At 28.2% G+C, this 15,980-nt stretch overlaps 1 protein-coding gene and 1 non-coding gene across 6 annotated transcripts; one reads left to right on the forward strand and one right to left on the reverse strand.

Annotated features, from left to right (window-relative positions):
* Positions 1 to 874: 874 nt before the first annotated feature.
* LOC132920235 (GTPase-activating protein and VPS9 domain-containing protein 1) lies at positions 875 to 11,589 on the reverse strand. Of its 5 annotated transcripts, none has more exons than XM_060982467.1 (25): positions 11,472 to 11,589; positions 10,559 to 10,684; positions 10,237 to 10,413; positions 9,948 to 10,180; positions 9,677 to 9,844; positions 8,071 to 8,287; positions 7,635 to 7,994; positions 7,412 to 7,580; positions 6,005 to 6,295; positions 5,777 to 5,935; positions 5,564 to 5,716; positions 5,022 to 5,185; positions 4,837 to 4,946; positions 4,603 to 4,682; positions 4,239 to 4,528; positions 3,809 to 4,155; positions 3,650 to 3,735; positions 3,301 to 3,548; positions 2,634 to 2,776; positions 2,438 to 2,551; positions 2,153 to 2,364; positions 1,884 to 1,998; positions 1,734 to 1,806; positions 1,470 to 1,673; positions 875 to 1,377 (listed from the first exon to the last, which is right to left on the reverse strand). In XM_060982467.1, the coding sequence occupies exons 2-25, from the start codon at positions 10,667 to 10,669 to the stop codon at positions 1,246 to 1,248; spliced, it is 4,356 nt and encodes a 1,451-aa protein (XP_060838450.1). In that variant the 5' UTR covers positions 10,670 to 10,684; positions 11,472 to 11,589; the 3' UTR covers positions 875 to 1,245. The 5 variants fall into 5 exon arrangements, with proteins under 5 accessions (XP_060838450.1, XP_060838454.1, XP_060838453.1 ...); XM_060982471.1 differs by having other exon boundaries at positions 11,461 to 11,589; XM_060982470.1 differs by having other exon boundaries at positions 10,559 to 10,709; positions 11,472 to 11,588.
* A 1,872-nt stretch (positions 11,590 to 13,461) lies between these two features.
* LOC132923532 (5S ribosomal RNA) lies at positions 13,462 to 13,580 on the forward strand. The gene has a single exon (XR_009661188.1). It is a non-coding gene; the product is annotated as a 5S ribosomal RNA (ribosomal RNA).
* Positions 13,581 to 15,980: the final 2,400 nt, after the last annotated feature.

A 15,980-nucleotide genomic window follows, 5' to 3' on the forward strand; every position in this document is an offset into this window, starting at 1 on the left:
TAATACATAGGTACCTAACCTAATCCATAATTCCGGTAGGTCATAAAATAATTAATGATTTTGAGAAAGAGGGCCTTAAAAGACAACAGTTTCACATTAAATTTAGGGTGGCCTCATAACAAAAAAATTTGAGAAGCACTGCTTTAGATAATATACTATTATACTCATTACCAAAATAGTATACAGCAAGCTTACATATATTATTTTAAATGCTAAAAGAGTAAGTTATTTATAATACTTGCCTAATATTTAAATACATACTTTCAAAACCTATTATTTAGATAATTTAGACACATGTATTACTAAATTTTAATAATACAAATTGAGTTTAAATACAGTAATATAACTTTACCATTTATACACACTTGTATGCTATCATTAAGAAGTACCTGTCTAACAAGTTTCATTACAAAATCTGAATAGTATCCAAGTTTTATATTTTAATTAATAAAATCAAAGAATAACATTTAAATCATTCAATTAGCTTAATAATGATGTTTGTAGTATCATAAGGCAAGAAAATTATTTTGGTTTTTTTTTTTGTATGATAATATAATTGATTGGAATATTTTTTTTTCACCAAAATATAATATTCTGATTCGGAGAAATAAATAACTTAACAATTAGTTTTAATAGATACATTTAAAATAAAAATAAAAACAAGTATTATTTATATAATATATTTATCAGTAAAATTGAATTAATAATATTTTCTTTTTGTTGTATAGCAATAATATTTATTTAAAGTGTTTTAAAATATATATATTATTTTTTTTAATTGATATTTTAATATTAAATAAAATTTGTATACAATAATAATTTCAGTAAAATTAAACAAACATAATTCATAAAATTAAATATAATAACAGTTAGGGAGGCAAATTACGTACATGAAAAATATTGACTATAAAACATAATATTTTATAAACTACAAATATAGTTATTAAATATAGTATATATATAATTTAGAAATTGAAGTAATATTAGATAAACTAGTACAAATAGTTATGTGAATATTATTAGAATAAAATGACAAATCAAAAATGAGATATTGGTATTTTTTCAGTACATAACTTGAAACTTATTAAAATACCGAGATTTTAGTTAACTATAGACGACAGATAAAAAAAATAAAAAAAAATACACATAAAATATATAAAATGTGTGTTTATATAGTAAATATTTATAAATATATAAAAATATATATTATATAACCACACACAAAAACCTCAGTATAAATTATTTTTAGTTCATTGTTTTAATAAATTCAATTGCAGCACAAAACTGTATCCACCAATAATGTTCTTCGCCTTCCAAACGATCACCATAAAAACTATTTATATACTGAACAGTTGATAATAGTGAAGGGGGATTTGCCTAAAAGAGACAGAATACACATCATACATTTATTATAATACCTAAGTATTAATAAAGATAAATAAATAAATAATTATTTTAACTGTTATTACTTTTATTAGAACATAAACGAGTACTGGTACTATATCATCGGCAGCTGGATGCATATTTCCATGTTCACCAGCCATTGACATCAGATTTAAAAGGGTTGTAGTGCAACGAAATACACATTGCAGTTTGTCTTTTGGTGTCTTATACGCTGAAATCGCTGAAATCTCAGCTTGAGCAGAAGGCCAAGGGCATTCAAAATGAAATTCCTAAAACAATCCATTGTAATTTATTCCCACTTATTGTTTTTAAAATAAATTACTACATACTTTAGGAATACGTAAATCATTGTGCGTAGGTACTAAATTCTTGGACAAATTAGACATATGTTCTCGTAAAACTCTAAAATTACATTACAAAACATTGATATTTAATATTTACTGAATAGTAATAAAATTATAACAGAAAATTTCTCTTACTGATCCCTATAAAAGTCTGCATCACCATTTGGGTACATTGCTAATGTGTAGACTCTACTAATAATCGCTCGTTCAATTGTCAACTTAGCATCATCAATTTGATCAAAACTAGCATCTGCAACATTTGATAGTATAAGAATTGATGTTATGATATTAATGGTAAAATCAGTATGAAGTTTATTATTCAATAAATTTATATCATTATACACTATCACAAAAATAAGTAAAAAAGCTTTTTTATCATTTAATAATCTAGAAAAATAGATTACTTTTCCAAATATTGTTGCGTTTCATTTCAATTTCAAGTGTTGACAAAAATCTACTTAGATGTTGATTTTTCTCGTCAGCTAACTTGCTTTGTTCAAATTCATCAATAAACTCCAAAACCAATTGATTTTTTTGTTCTAAAAATATCTGCACACATTTTGTAATCAAAAATTGATGGCACACTTCACGATCACATTTGATTTGTTCCAACAGTCTTAGAATACATTCATAAAAGTGAAAAAAAATTAAATACACATTCTAAAATATATAATTTAATGTTTAAGTACCTGTTTAACTGGGCTATGCTAGTTAATAATGTTTTTCTACATTTCACGAGATATGTAATATAGGGTGCTCTGGATTTATAGTCTTCTTTCAATGCACCAATTAATTTTTGACAACTAATAAGCAATATTTAAAGTAGTTAGTATGTACAATAAATTACAATCTGTACATTTTTATGACAATGTTTTGCTGAATTACCTGTGTGTATCGAACATCTTCATACACCTAATTGTTTCATGGAGTCTAGCTGATATAAAATGATCGTTAAGATTGGTAGCTTCTGCCAACTGGTATTGTAACAAACCAACGACTTCATTATCCTTATCTCGCCATGTATTCAACTATTTAAAACATTTCATTTCTACAATCATTTATTATTTAAATTTAAGTCCTAAACAGGGCTTAAATTTTAAAAAATATATCGTTTTTCTATTCTTGATTATTTTTACATTATAAAATTTTAACGTTTAACGTTATTGCACATTCAAATGTTATTTGATTTTTCTGTTTAACATTATTATGTTTTTAAACGTTATTTTAATTTTTTGTTTTATTTTACATTATAACTTATAAATACATTACAAATTTTTTTCTAAATTATATGTCATTTGTTGTATAATAAATCACACCGTAATGTAAGAAATACAAAACTTATAAAATTTGTTGGCCAGGTTAATAGATTAATTCCTAAAAAAAAATCAAATAACATTATTAAATTGTTTATGTTACAAATGCATTTTTTATTTATTGTTAATCTTTAATTAATTATTTATTTTCTTTTTTTCGTATAACATAATAAATAACGTTTTGAAGCCCTAGTCCTAAAGCATTTATTTTTTAGTATTAATATTTGATATAATGTTACCATAGGTTTAGACTCGGTTTCATTACACCAAGGTACATATTGAATGTCTACAGTACTCAGCACAAGTCGCAATTTCTTTTTGGCATCATCAAATGAGTATTTTTCAAAATCAATGTTTTGGCTTAACTCTAACACAGAATTTTCATCATTTTTTGCAGTTCCTGATTTTTGACTAGAATTATTTTCATTTGTATTCAATACATTGCTGGGCTTTTTACGGTACTTAGCCAATATGTCTTCAGAAGATTCTGTTTGATAGTAAATTTAAATATCAAAATAAGTAAATTTTTAATTAAAAAAAATGTATTATATATAATAGATAGTTCAAATAAAATAATAATATACAAACCATCAAGTAGAAGATTCTCGGATAAATTATTGTTCAACATCAATTCATTTCCACTGTTATTACTACAGCCTTGTAATGGATCATACCTATAAATAACAACAATATCAAAATTCACGTTTTAGCATAATAGCATATATCATAAAATATTTTCAAATTTACCCTAATTCATCATTTCTGTACCATTTTCCTCGACGATTTTTGAAAGAGATTTTGAAGTTTTTGAAAAACCCTCTTTTATTTTTACTATCATCATCATATCCTTCTCTATCACCACGTTCTGCTGTCTTATCAAAACTGATACTTTTTGTGATTAGATTTCCACTATTTCCCATTTTTGTATTAATTGCCACTGTATTGTTATTAGTTTTCATTGTTACAGCTGAACCATTCATTAACATAGGTTTGGGTTTAGCTCCTAGACTACTGCCACTGCTACTAGTAGTAGATGCTAAACTACAGGAACTCATATGTAATCCCATATTTGTATCACCATCATCGACTGAAGCCTATGTACAGTAATCAAAGTATCAGTATCAGTATCTTTAATATTAATATTTTTATCACGAAAAATTTTTAAAATAGAATTTACTTCTTGACTAGATGATGGTTGTGGTCTATGAGAGAATTTGGGTGGTCCAGTAGGTGTTTGTTCACTGGAAGTGGATGCCATAGAAAATGCAGATCTAGATATGTTTAATCCTGTTTCAGTTCTAGTTGATGGGACATCATCAGGGGAACCAATAAACTTGTTAGTATTTGATTCTGCACTACTGTCAGACACTTTTCGTCTTTGTACTCTATTGTTAAACGACGAAGTATTTTCTAACCGTACAATACTCTCTTGTTGTATTTCAACTATAGGTCTAAATACATTTGGAGCTAGAAATAAATAACAAATTATAATAAATGAGTTTGTAAGGATTAAATAAAACAATACTTAAATTAAATCTTACAGTAATGATAATTTGAAGAATCATCAGTTCCATCCATATCACCTCGGCTTTCTAATTCATATCTCAACATATCGTCAGATCTAAAATTACAACCAAAAAATTATAATTGTTAAAAACTTATCTTACAATAATTACTAATGTTATTAATGATAAAATGAAAATACATTTTAGCCAATTCTAAAAATAAAAATAACAATATGGTAAAAATTAAAATAATTGGATTAAAATCTTTACCTTGCAACACTAGCTGTATCATCTGTATCAACTTCAGCTAATCTATCAGTGTCAGAAGCAAAAACATCTGTACTCCAGGCTTCAGAAGCAGTTTCATTAATGTCTAATATCTAATTTTAATTATTTTATAGTTAATAATCAATTTAAATAAAAAAAAACATTTAAAATAAATAAAAACTATTAACTTGTTGATTATTAGAAATAGCTTGTGATTGTGGTGGTGGTGGTGGAAGTTGAACACTAATTTGAGATCTATCAGACTGATCGAGTATTTCATTATCACTTGCTAGAACATCCATACTCCACGTATCCGATACCATGGAAGACGTGGTTTCATCACGTCCCATCCCTTAATATTTTTAAAAGTAAAACAACATCAATATTTAATAAACATTTTCTCAATTCAAATATTTAAGTAAAAATATTTAAACAAAATATTTTTTTAATAATTTAAATTTAGTTTTATAAAATAAGCAAATTCCTAAAGGATAGAACTTAATTGAAGCATTACAATTTTTGACATAATTATATATTAATCTAAATATTAAAGTATATTAGTCATAGAACCATTTTTTTTTTTTATACAGAATATATTTTTGTTATTTTTAAATATTATGAATTGTGGATTTGAAAGTGAGTAATTTATATAGTAACTCTAATAAATATAAATATTATACTAGTAAAATAATTTAAAAGTATTTAAGTATTTATTAAAAATATGTTTTACCTTGCATCTTAGATTTTATTTCAAATTTGCAAAATTTATCATCTAGATCAAATTTACATTGTTTTGCGGATGGATTGATACGAGCAGATGGTGTTGGAGGACCATTAACTATATCCTCATTTTCTGTAACTTGTGATGATGGTGTATCACGCCCTAATTAATCAAATAAATATAACTTAACCTTTTTTTTAAATAAAGACAAACAAAATTAACCTGATATATTTGGTGTTCCTCGTCCTGATACATTTGCAGATATCATGTCTGATAAATTATCATTTTGATCCTGGTCAAGTTCCACAGATGACGGAACACTATGATTTGATGCAGCCTCTGAGACAACTTCTAAATAATCACTAGTATTTCCAGTGTCCACTTTAAAAAAAATTAATATTTTTTATAATACGGAAAACTGTCTATGTATTATTATTTATTAATTTTTACCAATTGAACCTTCATGAGATACAGAATGAAGAGGTTTTTCTTTTTTCTTTACAATTTCATATAGCTTATTGTTTTGCTCGCCATCTTCTATGAGGTTTGATTTTTCAATTTCTAAAACCTTATGCTCGGGTAATAAACCAATTCCAGCATTAAATGTATTCTCAAATGGAACAATTAGAACTTTTTGATCAAAATCTTTTTTAAATTTGTCATCATCATCATTAAAACCTTCCGAATTAGAAAAATTTAAAATATTTGTATTTGGTAATACTTTTCCAAGAGACGAAGCAGCTAAAATATTAAATAAAAATGTTCATTTATTCACAAATAATAACAATGATTTATAACATTAAAAAAAATATCAAATAATATAAGTATAGTTACTAAAGCCATAGGCTGTGATGTGAGTAACAGATTTTTATAAGAAAAGACAATAATACTGTGGTTTCACCCACGTATATATTTCACTCTAAACAATATAAATATCTTACACTTTATTATACTAATAAAGTATAATAAAAGTAAAAGTATTACCAAGGCACAAAAATATGAGTGACTACTATTATATAGTTTAAAAAGAAAAATGATAAAGCTGTATTGCATTAAAGTGATTTGCTTATATGATATAAAATTACGACTAAAATAAAATAAATACTTTCTTAAAGTAGGAAAAACTTTACAAAGCATAAAAAATACTAAAACGAATTGAAATATATCTTAATTTTAGGAACGAATCAATCAATCATTATAACTATTGTTATAGCTAATACATAAAAGTATCAATAATTTGTCGTACTCAAACATAAATAAACAAACATTTTTGTAGTATAATGAATTTAAATTAATTAGAATGCCATCTTTGAAGATATTATACTAGGGTAAAACTTTTGATTACATTTACTTTATTAGTATATAATATATACTATTACAAAATTATTAATTATAATATAATATACATATTAAATTGTAAGTATCTACATTCATTTAAATACACAATTAACTCTCGATAATCCGCAGAATTGGACGACACAGCAATCATGGATAAACAAATTTTGTTTAAATTAACACAAAAATGCTTTAAACATGTTTTTATTAAATTATCATGTTATTATTATTAGTTATAATAATTATTTTAATTTGTAAAACCATAATAATTTTTTATACATATATATAATATGTAATATACTTATTGTGTGTGTACATAATTTATATTTCTTAAAACAATTTGATTCTGTAGAGAAATCACATAATCGAGATTTTACTGTATATTAAATACATATATATACATATATTTATTTTTAGAAATATTTTACTGTCTTATTAAGATTTGGCATACTTTTGTATATATTTAGTGTTGTATAGGTATAAAATAATATGTATATACATAATATAAAATAAATTTCTTACCAGTCTTACTAAGAATCCCTAGTTTTTTCTGTTCTATGGGTAATTGAAATTTATCATTTGAATTATTATCAGGCCACATTATTGGCATATTCATCAATAAATCAGCCAATTCTTTTTTATCTGACTCACTCAATGTTCCATCATTGGATACCACATTTAAGAAATTTACCTAAACAATATAAATTTTAAATGTTTATAGAAATAGTTTATTTGAAATACTTACAAAAGTTTGAAGTTCCTCTTCAGTAAATAATGCAACAGATCTTATTAAGTTTTCTAACTTAACATTAGAATTAACAGTTAAATTTTCATCATTCAAAGAATTTCGTGATGATGTTTTTAAAAGAGCTTCCATTAAACTAGAAATGCAATCCTTATTAAAGTGCTGATATAAATCTTGAACTTTATTATCAATTGGTTCATATTTGTACATAGCCAACATTTGAATTATATTGGCCACTTGAATAAGATTATAACGTGCAATTTGAGTAATATCAGCATCAGTAATTCCATGTGGTTCGGGATTTATGATTGCTGGACAAATAAAATATGTAAAAACCAGATTTACACAAATGCCATAAATCTAAAATAAAAAAAAAATACATTAGCAATTATAGATTCCAGTGAATAATATAAAATATAAAATGCAAATATAATACTTGTTTTTCAGTCAAAGTACTTCCAGCAGTTAATAATGTATGAATTTGTCTCACAAGCCAACACACTGAACTCGGAAAACAGTAAAGATTTTCATTGAGGCTATTAATAAATTTTGAAGCAATTGCTACCAACTGCTCTACAATAGATTTTCTATAATTTTGTAGTTTTAAATTATATTCTGAACTTTCACGGTTGCATATTCTAAGATGAGAAAATCTAAAATTTTAAGTTAATTTATGTATGATAAATATATATCAAAAACATTGTTTAGATACTTAATTTTATTTCATAAAATAAATTACAACAAATTATAATAATACATTTTATTAAAATATAACTGGATTAATCTAATCATTACTATAGGTTTATATATTATTTTTTAATTTAACAGAAAATGTATAATATGATTAAGCCTAGAATAATTACCTTAAAAAAATTAATTGCTATAGATTGTTAGTACATTTTTTACTATATAAAACAAAAATTATTATATTATATTGTATTTTTTTAAATTTACAACTCAAAAATATAAATTAAGATAAGACTTAAGTTTAACGATTTTATAAAATGGCAGATCATTAAGCAACTAAAACTAAGCCTAAAACAAATTTTAAGATAAATGAACAAAAAAATATTTTTATGGAATTATATTTAGGAAGTAAAATACATAATGAAATTTTTTTATACTATATTTTATGTACTATATTTAGGGTGACCAGACGTCTCGTTTAAAATGGGATTGTCCCTTTTTTGATCATCATATCCCGTTGTCCCGACAAACTTTGAACGAGACGCTTTTTATCCTGTTTTTAGAAGATGGTCCCTTTTTAATCTCATTTTTACATATTATTACATTTTATTTTTAAAATAAATCGATCTATGAAACAAATTTACGTAATATAGTTGTATAACCAAATTTTTGTAATTAGTTTTTGTAATACAAGAATTAAGGACCGATGCTAATGAACTATTAAATTAGCGATAGTGTATAATAATAAAAAGAAAATTTTCCTAATTGTTTAAAAAAAATTGTATTAGTTTTTAAATGCATAACATTTTGTTGATTAATAATACTAAAAAAATAAATATTTCTAAACATTTGAATACTTTTATTATTTAGATTAGGTTAATTAACTCAAATGGGTAAAGTAACAATAAACAATTTTGAGGGAGGGGGGTGTAACAACTGTCCCGTGTTTTTATTTTTTTTAAATAGTCACCCTAACTATATTTGATCAGGATTTTTTGAAAATGAAATTAGAATAAATAGTAAACACTTTAAATAAACACAGTATTTTGTATTTTTGTCCATGAACAAATATATTGTCAGGGAATTATAGAAAATTGTAAAAAAAAAGGAGCTAGTTAAAAGTTTGGCCTGGGATGCCATTTCACTTCATGCAGACCCTAAGCTCCTCCTAATCAAACATATTTGTGTTTGCCATGAAGTTAAACTACAATTCTATGGACAAGTCGACTGCTTAATTGTCTATTTAATTTGAATAGAATATTAATATATGTTTTTGAAATTTAAATCCAATAATTAAATGTCAATATATTTGATTTTTAAATAATAAATAATAATTAAGTTGATGATTTATTTACCTCAATTGAGCTTTATCTGGATCAATATCGAGATACTTTTCCTCGTCTTTTAACAACTCCATAATGGGATCATGAAATGCAGCAGTCAAAAATAATTTTGCAGAAAATAAACTGCCATGGAATGCTGAATACAATCTTGAAAAAGCACATGATCCGTGACTTAATATCCTAAAATATTTAAGCATTTATTATCAATTATTATAACACAGAATACACACATTATATAATTATTAATTAAATATATATATTCTATTCAATCAAAAGGGCAAACCTGCGAGGGTTATCTGCAGGTATTAATTGTAACACAGCCAAATGTCTGAGTAATTTTAGTATTAAAACATTATCCTCGGCCATTAAGCAAGATCCAAACACTCCAGATAAAGTGCAATTGACAACTTCTGGCATTTTGTTAGTAAATAATCGGTCTCCAGCAGCTAAACAGCTTGCTAGTAGTTTTGGATTTACACGCAATTTTTGTACAAGAACACCAAATCCTTGTGCATTCTAAAAACAAAACTTATTAATTAATTTGTTGTTGATTTTTATGAATACAAGCTTACATCATAGCCAATTGATTCATGAACTTCAACAAAATGTGCATCATCCAAGTGTTGAGCAATTTCACAACAATCAGCAGGGGTACAATCAGGATTTGACAAAACTAATTTGTTGAGATTAATCCGTTGTTGAGTTGTTATCCATGCTTCTTGGGCCAATCTATTTGATACACTGATCACCTATAAAAAATATATTTTTTCAATTAAAAATCAAAATTGTTTTTCAAAATAGGTCAGTTACACAATTAAGCAAAATTTTACTATATAAGTATTTAAACAATAAAAATTTTAACTGAGCAAGAATGAACATTTGATAAATATTTACCTGTTCATTCAATGTCTGCAAATTATTCAATTCATATTGAGTGAAGAGTCGTTCTTGTCGCATATGCGTGGCTAATTCCATCAGATCTTGCAATAGTGTTTGATCCTCCATAATTGCTCTGGTTTTCTATTCACAAAATGCAATCACATACCTAATTAATTAATTTCAATGGTCAGCGAATTGTGCTGTCTATTAAAGGAAATTATCTCAATTGGCGGTAGTCTTAGATTTAAGATTTTCATTCGACGAGAAATAATCCCAAAACCCATAGATATACAGTGTTAATCAGTATGTAACAATTATAGAAGGGAAGGGATAGATTAAAACATTTTACTTATTATGTTTAATTACACAATGTCAAACATTGAACATATGTGTTTGTTTAGTGTCATTATTTTTTTGTTTTATCATTATAACAATAATTATTATTACTTCTCCGGTCACAAACAGCAGACGATTAAAACATAGTTATTTCACAACAACAGGTATCCAATAATAATCATCCTGGTCAATCAAAAAACAATTAAGAAAATAGTAATAATAATAGTAATAAATAAATAATTGGTCCCGATGTCGTTCATAGAACGATTCTTCTTCTTCGATTTGTGGATTGTACTACATGACAGATTGGGATCGTTTTCGATTTAACACTACGATTTATAAACGAAAACGTTAACATGTAATATAAAAATTAGGCAAATAAAATAAAATGTAAAAACAGACGATAGCGACGGCACGGCTCTTGACAACTGATATTTGATAACGAAATACGAAAAAAATCACTCGTTAAAAATGGAAAGCGGCAGAAGTGGGACGAAAAACACAATACCATGGCCTATATTCAAAAGTTTGAAATACTTATTTCTAAAGTTTCAAAGGCTATATCTGCTGCTGCTACAAACCTACAACTTACTGCTATTGTAGGATGCAGATAACGTGCGATACCATTATTATTGTCGTCAGACGGACGATGTACGCACAAGAAGTAATGAATGAACTACGGTCTGTACTCTGTAGCATACGCGTCGCGACTCGCGTTATCTATATACCTATATAGTTATAATGTTAAAACGGACGTGCTAGTGGTGCTGTGCAATCGTGTGCCGCCATCTAGCGGCGGTTTCCCAACAAACTTATTCTAAAACAAACTATACAAAGCATTCCAATCGGCAATCATAGAATAACAATAATTACTTATTAATTATTACAAATTACTATTTTCAATAACATTCATTTTTAATTCTTTTTTTCAACGCGGAATATGTTTTGGAGTACTTGTACATACTCTAGTAGTCTAGTTCTACTACTTCTACTTAAGAATAAGTATTTAGTTTATACTTTTAAGTATAAAAGTGGCAGTGGCGTTCCCGGGAATTTTCGATAGTGGGATATAATATGTTATAAGAAAAGACCGGCTTATTTGCATTAAAAATACACACAAATTGTATAATAAATTGCACTGTAAAAATAAAAAAGTTATATAAAAAAACTTTAAATTCTTTATTATAATTAAATAAATAAAAAAAAAAATTGATGAATGTATTACTTTTTTGAATTAATATTAACAATTAAATAGGTATATTTCCAAATTATGTTCATTAAAATTAAATCTCTTATTATATTTTATATGTTTGTACAAAGAAAAAATACGTTCTACTTCTACTACACTAGTTATTGGTGCATAAAAACTCAATAGTTTAGGCGTTATATCTAACTAAACATCTGCTTTACCTGACACGACTTCATAGTAAGATTTAATAGTTTTATATCCTTTATTTTTTTTTTCAATTATATATTATATAAATTTATCTTTAGTTTTTTTTTTCATTTGGACCAGGAATATTTGTTAAAATATCTTCAGTAGCTGAAGTAGCTCACTATTCGATTCTTCTATGTTTGTAAGGTTAATGGATAACTCGGGTAAGTGTAATTGTATGAATGGCGAATGCTATAAACCACATTTGACTGCATTATTTTGTAAAAGCTGTTTTAGATTTTCCACACTGATAGGGATTAACATCGTCTTTTAAACTTTTAATCACAATTAAAAAATTTTCAAAATTATTTGTAAAGAAAAGTGCAGCTTTTAACCATGTTTCCCACCTTGTAATAATAGGTTCATCTGGAGGTAAAGGTATACCTGGCATTTCTTTTCAATATATATTTATTCTCGATCTCAATGGTACTTTTAGGAAAGGTTTTTTTTTCCTAAAATAAACGAAATAAGTTAGATATTATGTATTTAGATTTTATATATTAAATTAATTACAGTAACAACTCCAATATCTAATAATTTGTTTTGCAAAAATCAGCAAAAAAAGTCAACAGGTGGGATATACATCACCTTACGTCCTTACCCTTAACCACCCCCTCCTGGGCACGCCACTGAAAAGTGGAATGGTACAAGAGTAAACCGCAAAATATTGGTACATTATACACCGCTCAATGAGTGGCGCTCATCAAAACTTTAATCACTTAAAAAGTTATAACTTATATTATTAATAAACTAGGTAGGTACGTATAGATAGTTACGTGTCAACTTGTCCATAATTTTATTTCCATAGATCAAGGTAATACGTATAATCCGTTTTTTAACAAAAATTAAATATTGGTACTAATTTGCTATCGCTCCGTAACCAAATAATAAATTTAATGTTGGGCCTACATAATAGTGATGGATATTAGTTGGTATATGTATAATAAGTAATTAAGTAGGTAAGTATGTTTTATTGTAAAATCAAAACTCAATTTATACATCCATGTTTAATGTCATGTTTGCTTTTTAGTATTTTTTAAATATATTTAAAATTATCTGAATTCAATTTTCGTCTTATACCACCACACCAACAAATTTAAACATTTGATTACGATATTTAATTACTATTATTTTCTACGTTAACATCGCCAACGACCATACCACGTTGAATACACCAGTTCTCGTCCGATCACTGAAGTTAAGCAACGTCGGGCGTAGTTAGTACTTGGATGGGTGACCGCTTGGGAACACTACGTGCCGTTGGCATTTTTATTATGATAATGGTCAATATTTATTTCCAATTTTAACTTAAAAAATATTAAGATATAAAGATATCTTTGTCAAGTTTTTTTTTAAATTTTTAATTACACAATAAAATAATATTTTTACCTAACCTAACCCGTTAAGCCATAAGGAACTTTTCTAGGTTCAAATATATAATATATATACTCAACTTATAACTGCGTATACAAGTTAAAATAATTGTACTGTATTATATTTTAAACTATAGGCTATATTACGCACAACAAAACATTCGACGTACGAATTTTTTTGTACGTTTCCACCACGAACGGCGTTCAGTGGTGGTTCCATGACTGGTGTTGGTTATTGGATCTGAATAAACGTGCACATCATAGGCCGGTTTTGTTCCATTTTCAACCTCGGCTACTAAAACTTTCATAGGAATGCACTCAATTTCGGTTGCTTCGGTTTCACCAAACGTAATGTGAATGTTCGGCATCGAACTCCATGGTTTTTTCGGTAGACGAGTGAAGTCGCCCTTCGCGGCGTCCCGTTTGGTCGAGTCCGATGACGATGATCGGATCTTCAATGCATCACCTGCACCAGACATAAGTGCAATATTGAGAACCGATCCATATTGTTTTGACATCGAATCGAAGAAATCACGGCATATTTTTTGGGGCTCGCCGTTTGCAAGTGAACCAAGTGATTTGGCTGAATTAGACAGCATCGCTGGGCAGGCCGCAGCGCAGACGGCAATCGATTTTTAACGTCGGGCGTAATATTATTGTTTTATTAATGATTAGGTATATAGTTTATGATATGCGTTAATATATTTTACGATAAATGTACGTTATAACAATATACATTCAGGACAAAATAATAAGTTATTCGACGTAGGTAGGTATTGTTTGTAATAATAACACTGTAACAATAAACTGTGCGACCGAAATAAATAATATTATTATTATGTAGGGATTTCAACATTCTACATATTATAGTTACCAATATTAGTAGCCAGCAATACATGCTTATAGTTTTTAATGTTTTTATATCAGAAGTACATTTTTATTCAAATATTAAAAAATAATGCTACTAAAATAATGAATTAAAAACATGATAGGATAATCGATAATACAAAAAAAAAACGTCACAACGGCTCTGGATGACGGTGCAATGAATAAAAGACTGTAGGCACATTGCATGTGCCATGTACACAAAGGTAAAGTCTAGACGAGCCGATTACGCGCGGTTTGCAAGAGGCGACGGAACGCAAAAAACCTATACTGTGCGGCGACACAAAAACAACTTGTCGTCCATGTGTTCGACAATAGGTAACTCGACGGTTTTTGTGACAGACTTGTCATCGCTTACAGGGGCGTATTTAGAAATGTCTTAAGGGGGGGGATACAAACAAAAAGTTCAAATTTGCGTACACGGGGCATAGAGTTGTAAAATTTCTCATATAATAAAAATTAGTATAAAATACGGTGAATGGAGGAGGCACGGGCCCCATATGCCCCTCCCTTAAATACGCCCCTGATCGCTTATATATGTATAGATAATGCTACACGAGCAATCGGAGACGTGCGCACACAACAGTAATTAATCAGTTAGTATCAGTATACAAATGGCGACTGATATAGCATCCGGCATCCGAAGTGCAAATGGTATTTTGCGATAACGCAAACAGTGTGCAATTATACAAAGATACAATGTCACTGTCGCGGATACAGTAGTTGACCGCGAACCGACGATGTACGAACGTGTACATTTGTGGTTCTTAGCTAAAGCCGTCGGATGGGACGACAGCGATGCAGGATCGTGGGTACGAGAAGGAGAAGGCACGGAGTCTGGCGATAAGTCACCAACGCACTACGTTCCCCGGCACCCCGTGGTGTGACTAACTCGCGGATGTCGCACGCTCGGCTATAGACGCGTTAGACCCCCTCTGCAAGGCGGCCAGTCGAACGGCGTCCGCCTTTTACAATCGCGTGGCGGTACCGGGGAGTGGACAACGATGCTGGACGGCTCCAATAGTAGTTATGGCAATCGTTACTATAATTTACGATAGCTCGAAAATTAATCGTTACGTAACAATGCGACCGACTGCTCGGTGGACACGAAACGTCATAGCTAACGGTATATGTGTAGTTAGAGTGAGATTGTAATGCATTACACGCAAAAAGGTAACGACAAACAGTAGAAAAGTTGGCGATGGAACAGCCGGAGAACAAGCCGGATAAAAACATACTAAAGCGTCTGAAGCGCTTAACGTTCCAGTGGATTGCCATGAAGTGGTGGCACACTCGGAAGCACGTTAAAATAAAAACGATCGGTGTACGTTTATGCGTCGCATCGCGGGCGGAGGCTGACGAACGGCCGAACGTATAGGTGGCAATCGGGGACGCATAAAAATAATAC

The sequence above is a fragment of the Rhopalosiphum padi genome, chromosome 2 (assembly GCF_020882245.1).
Source record: "Rhopalosiphum padi isolate XX-2018 chromosome 2, ASM2088224v1, whole genome shotgun sequence".
Lineage (NCBI taxonomy): Eukaryota > Metazoa > Arthropoda > Insecta > Hemiptera > Aphididae > Rhopalosiphum > Rhopalosiphum padi.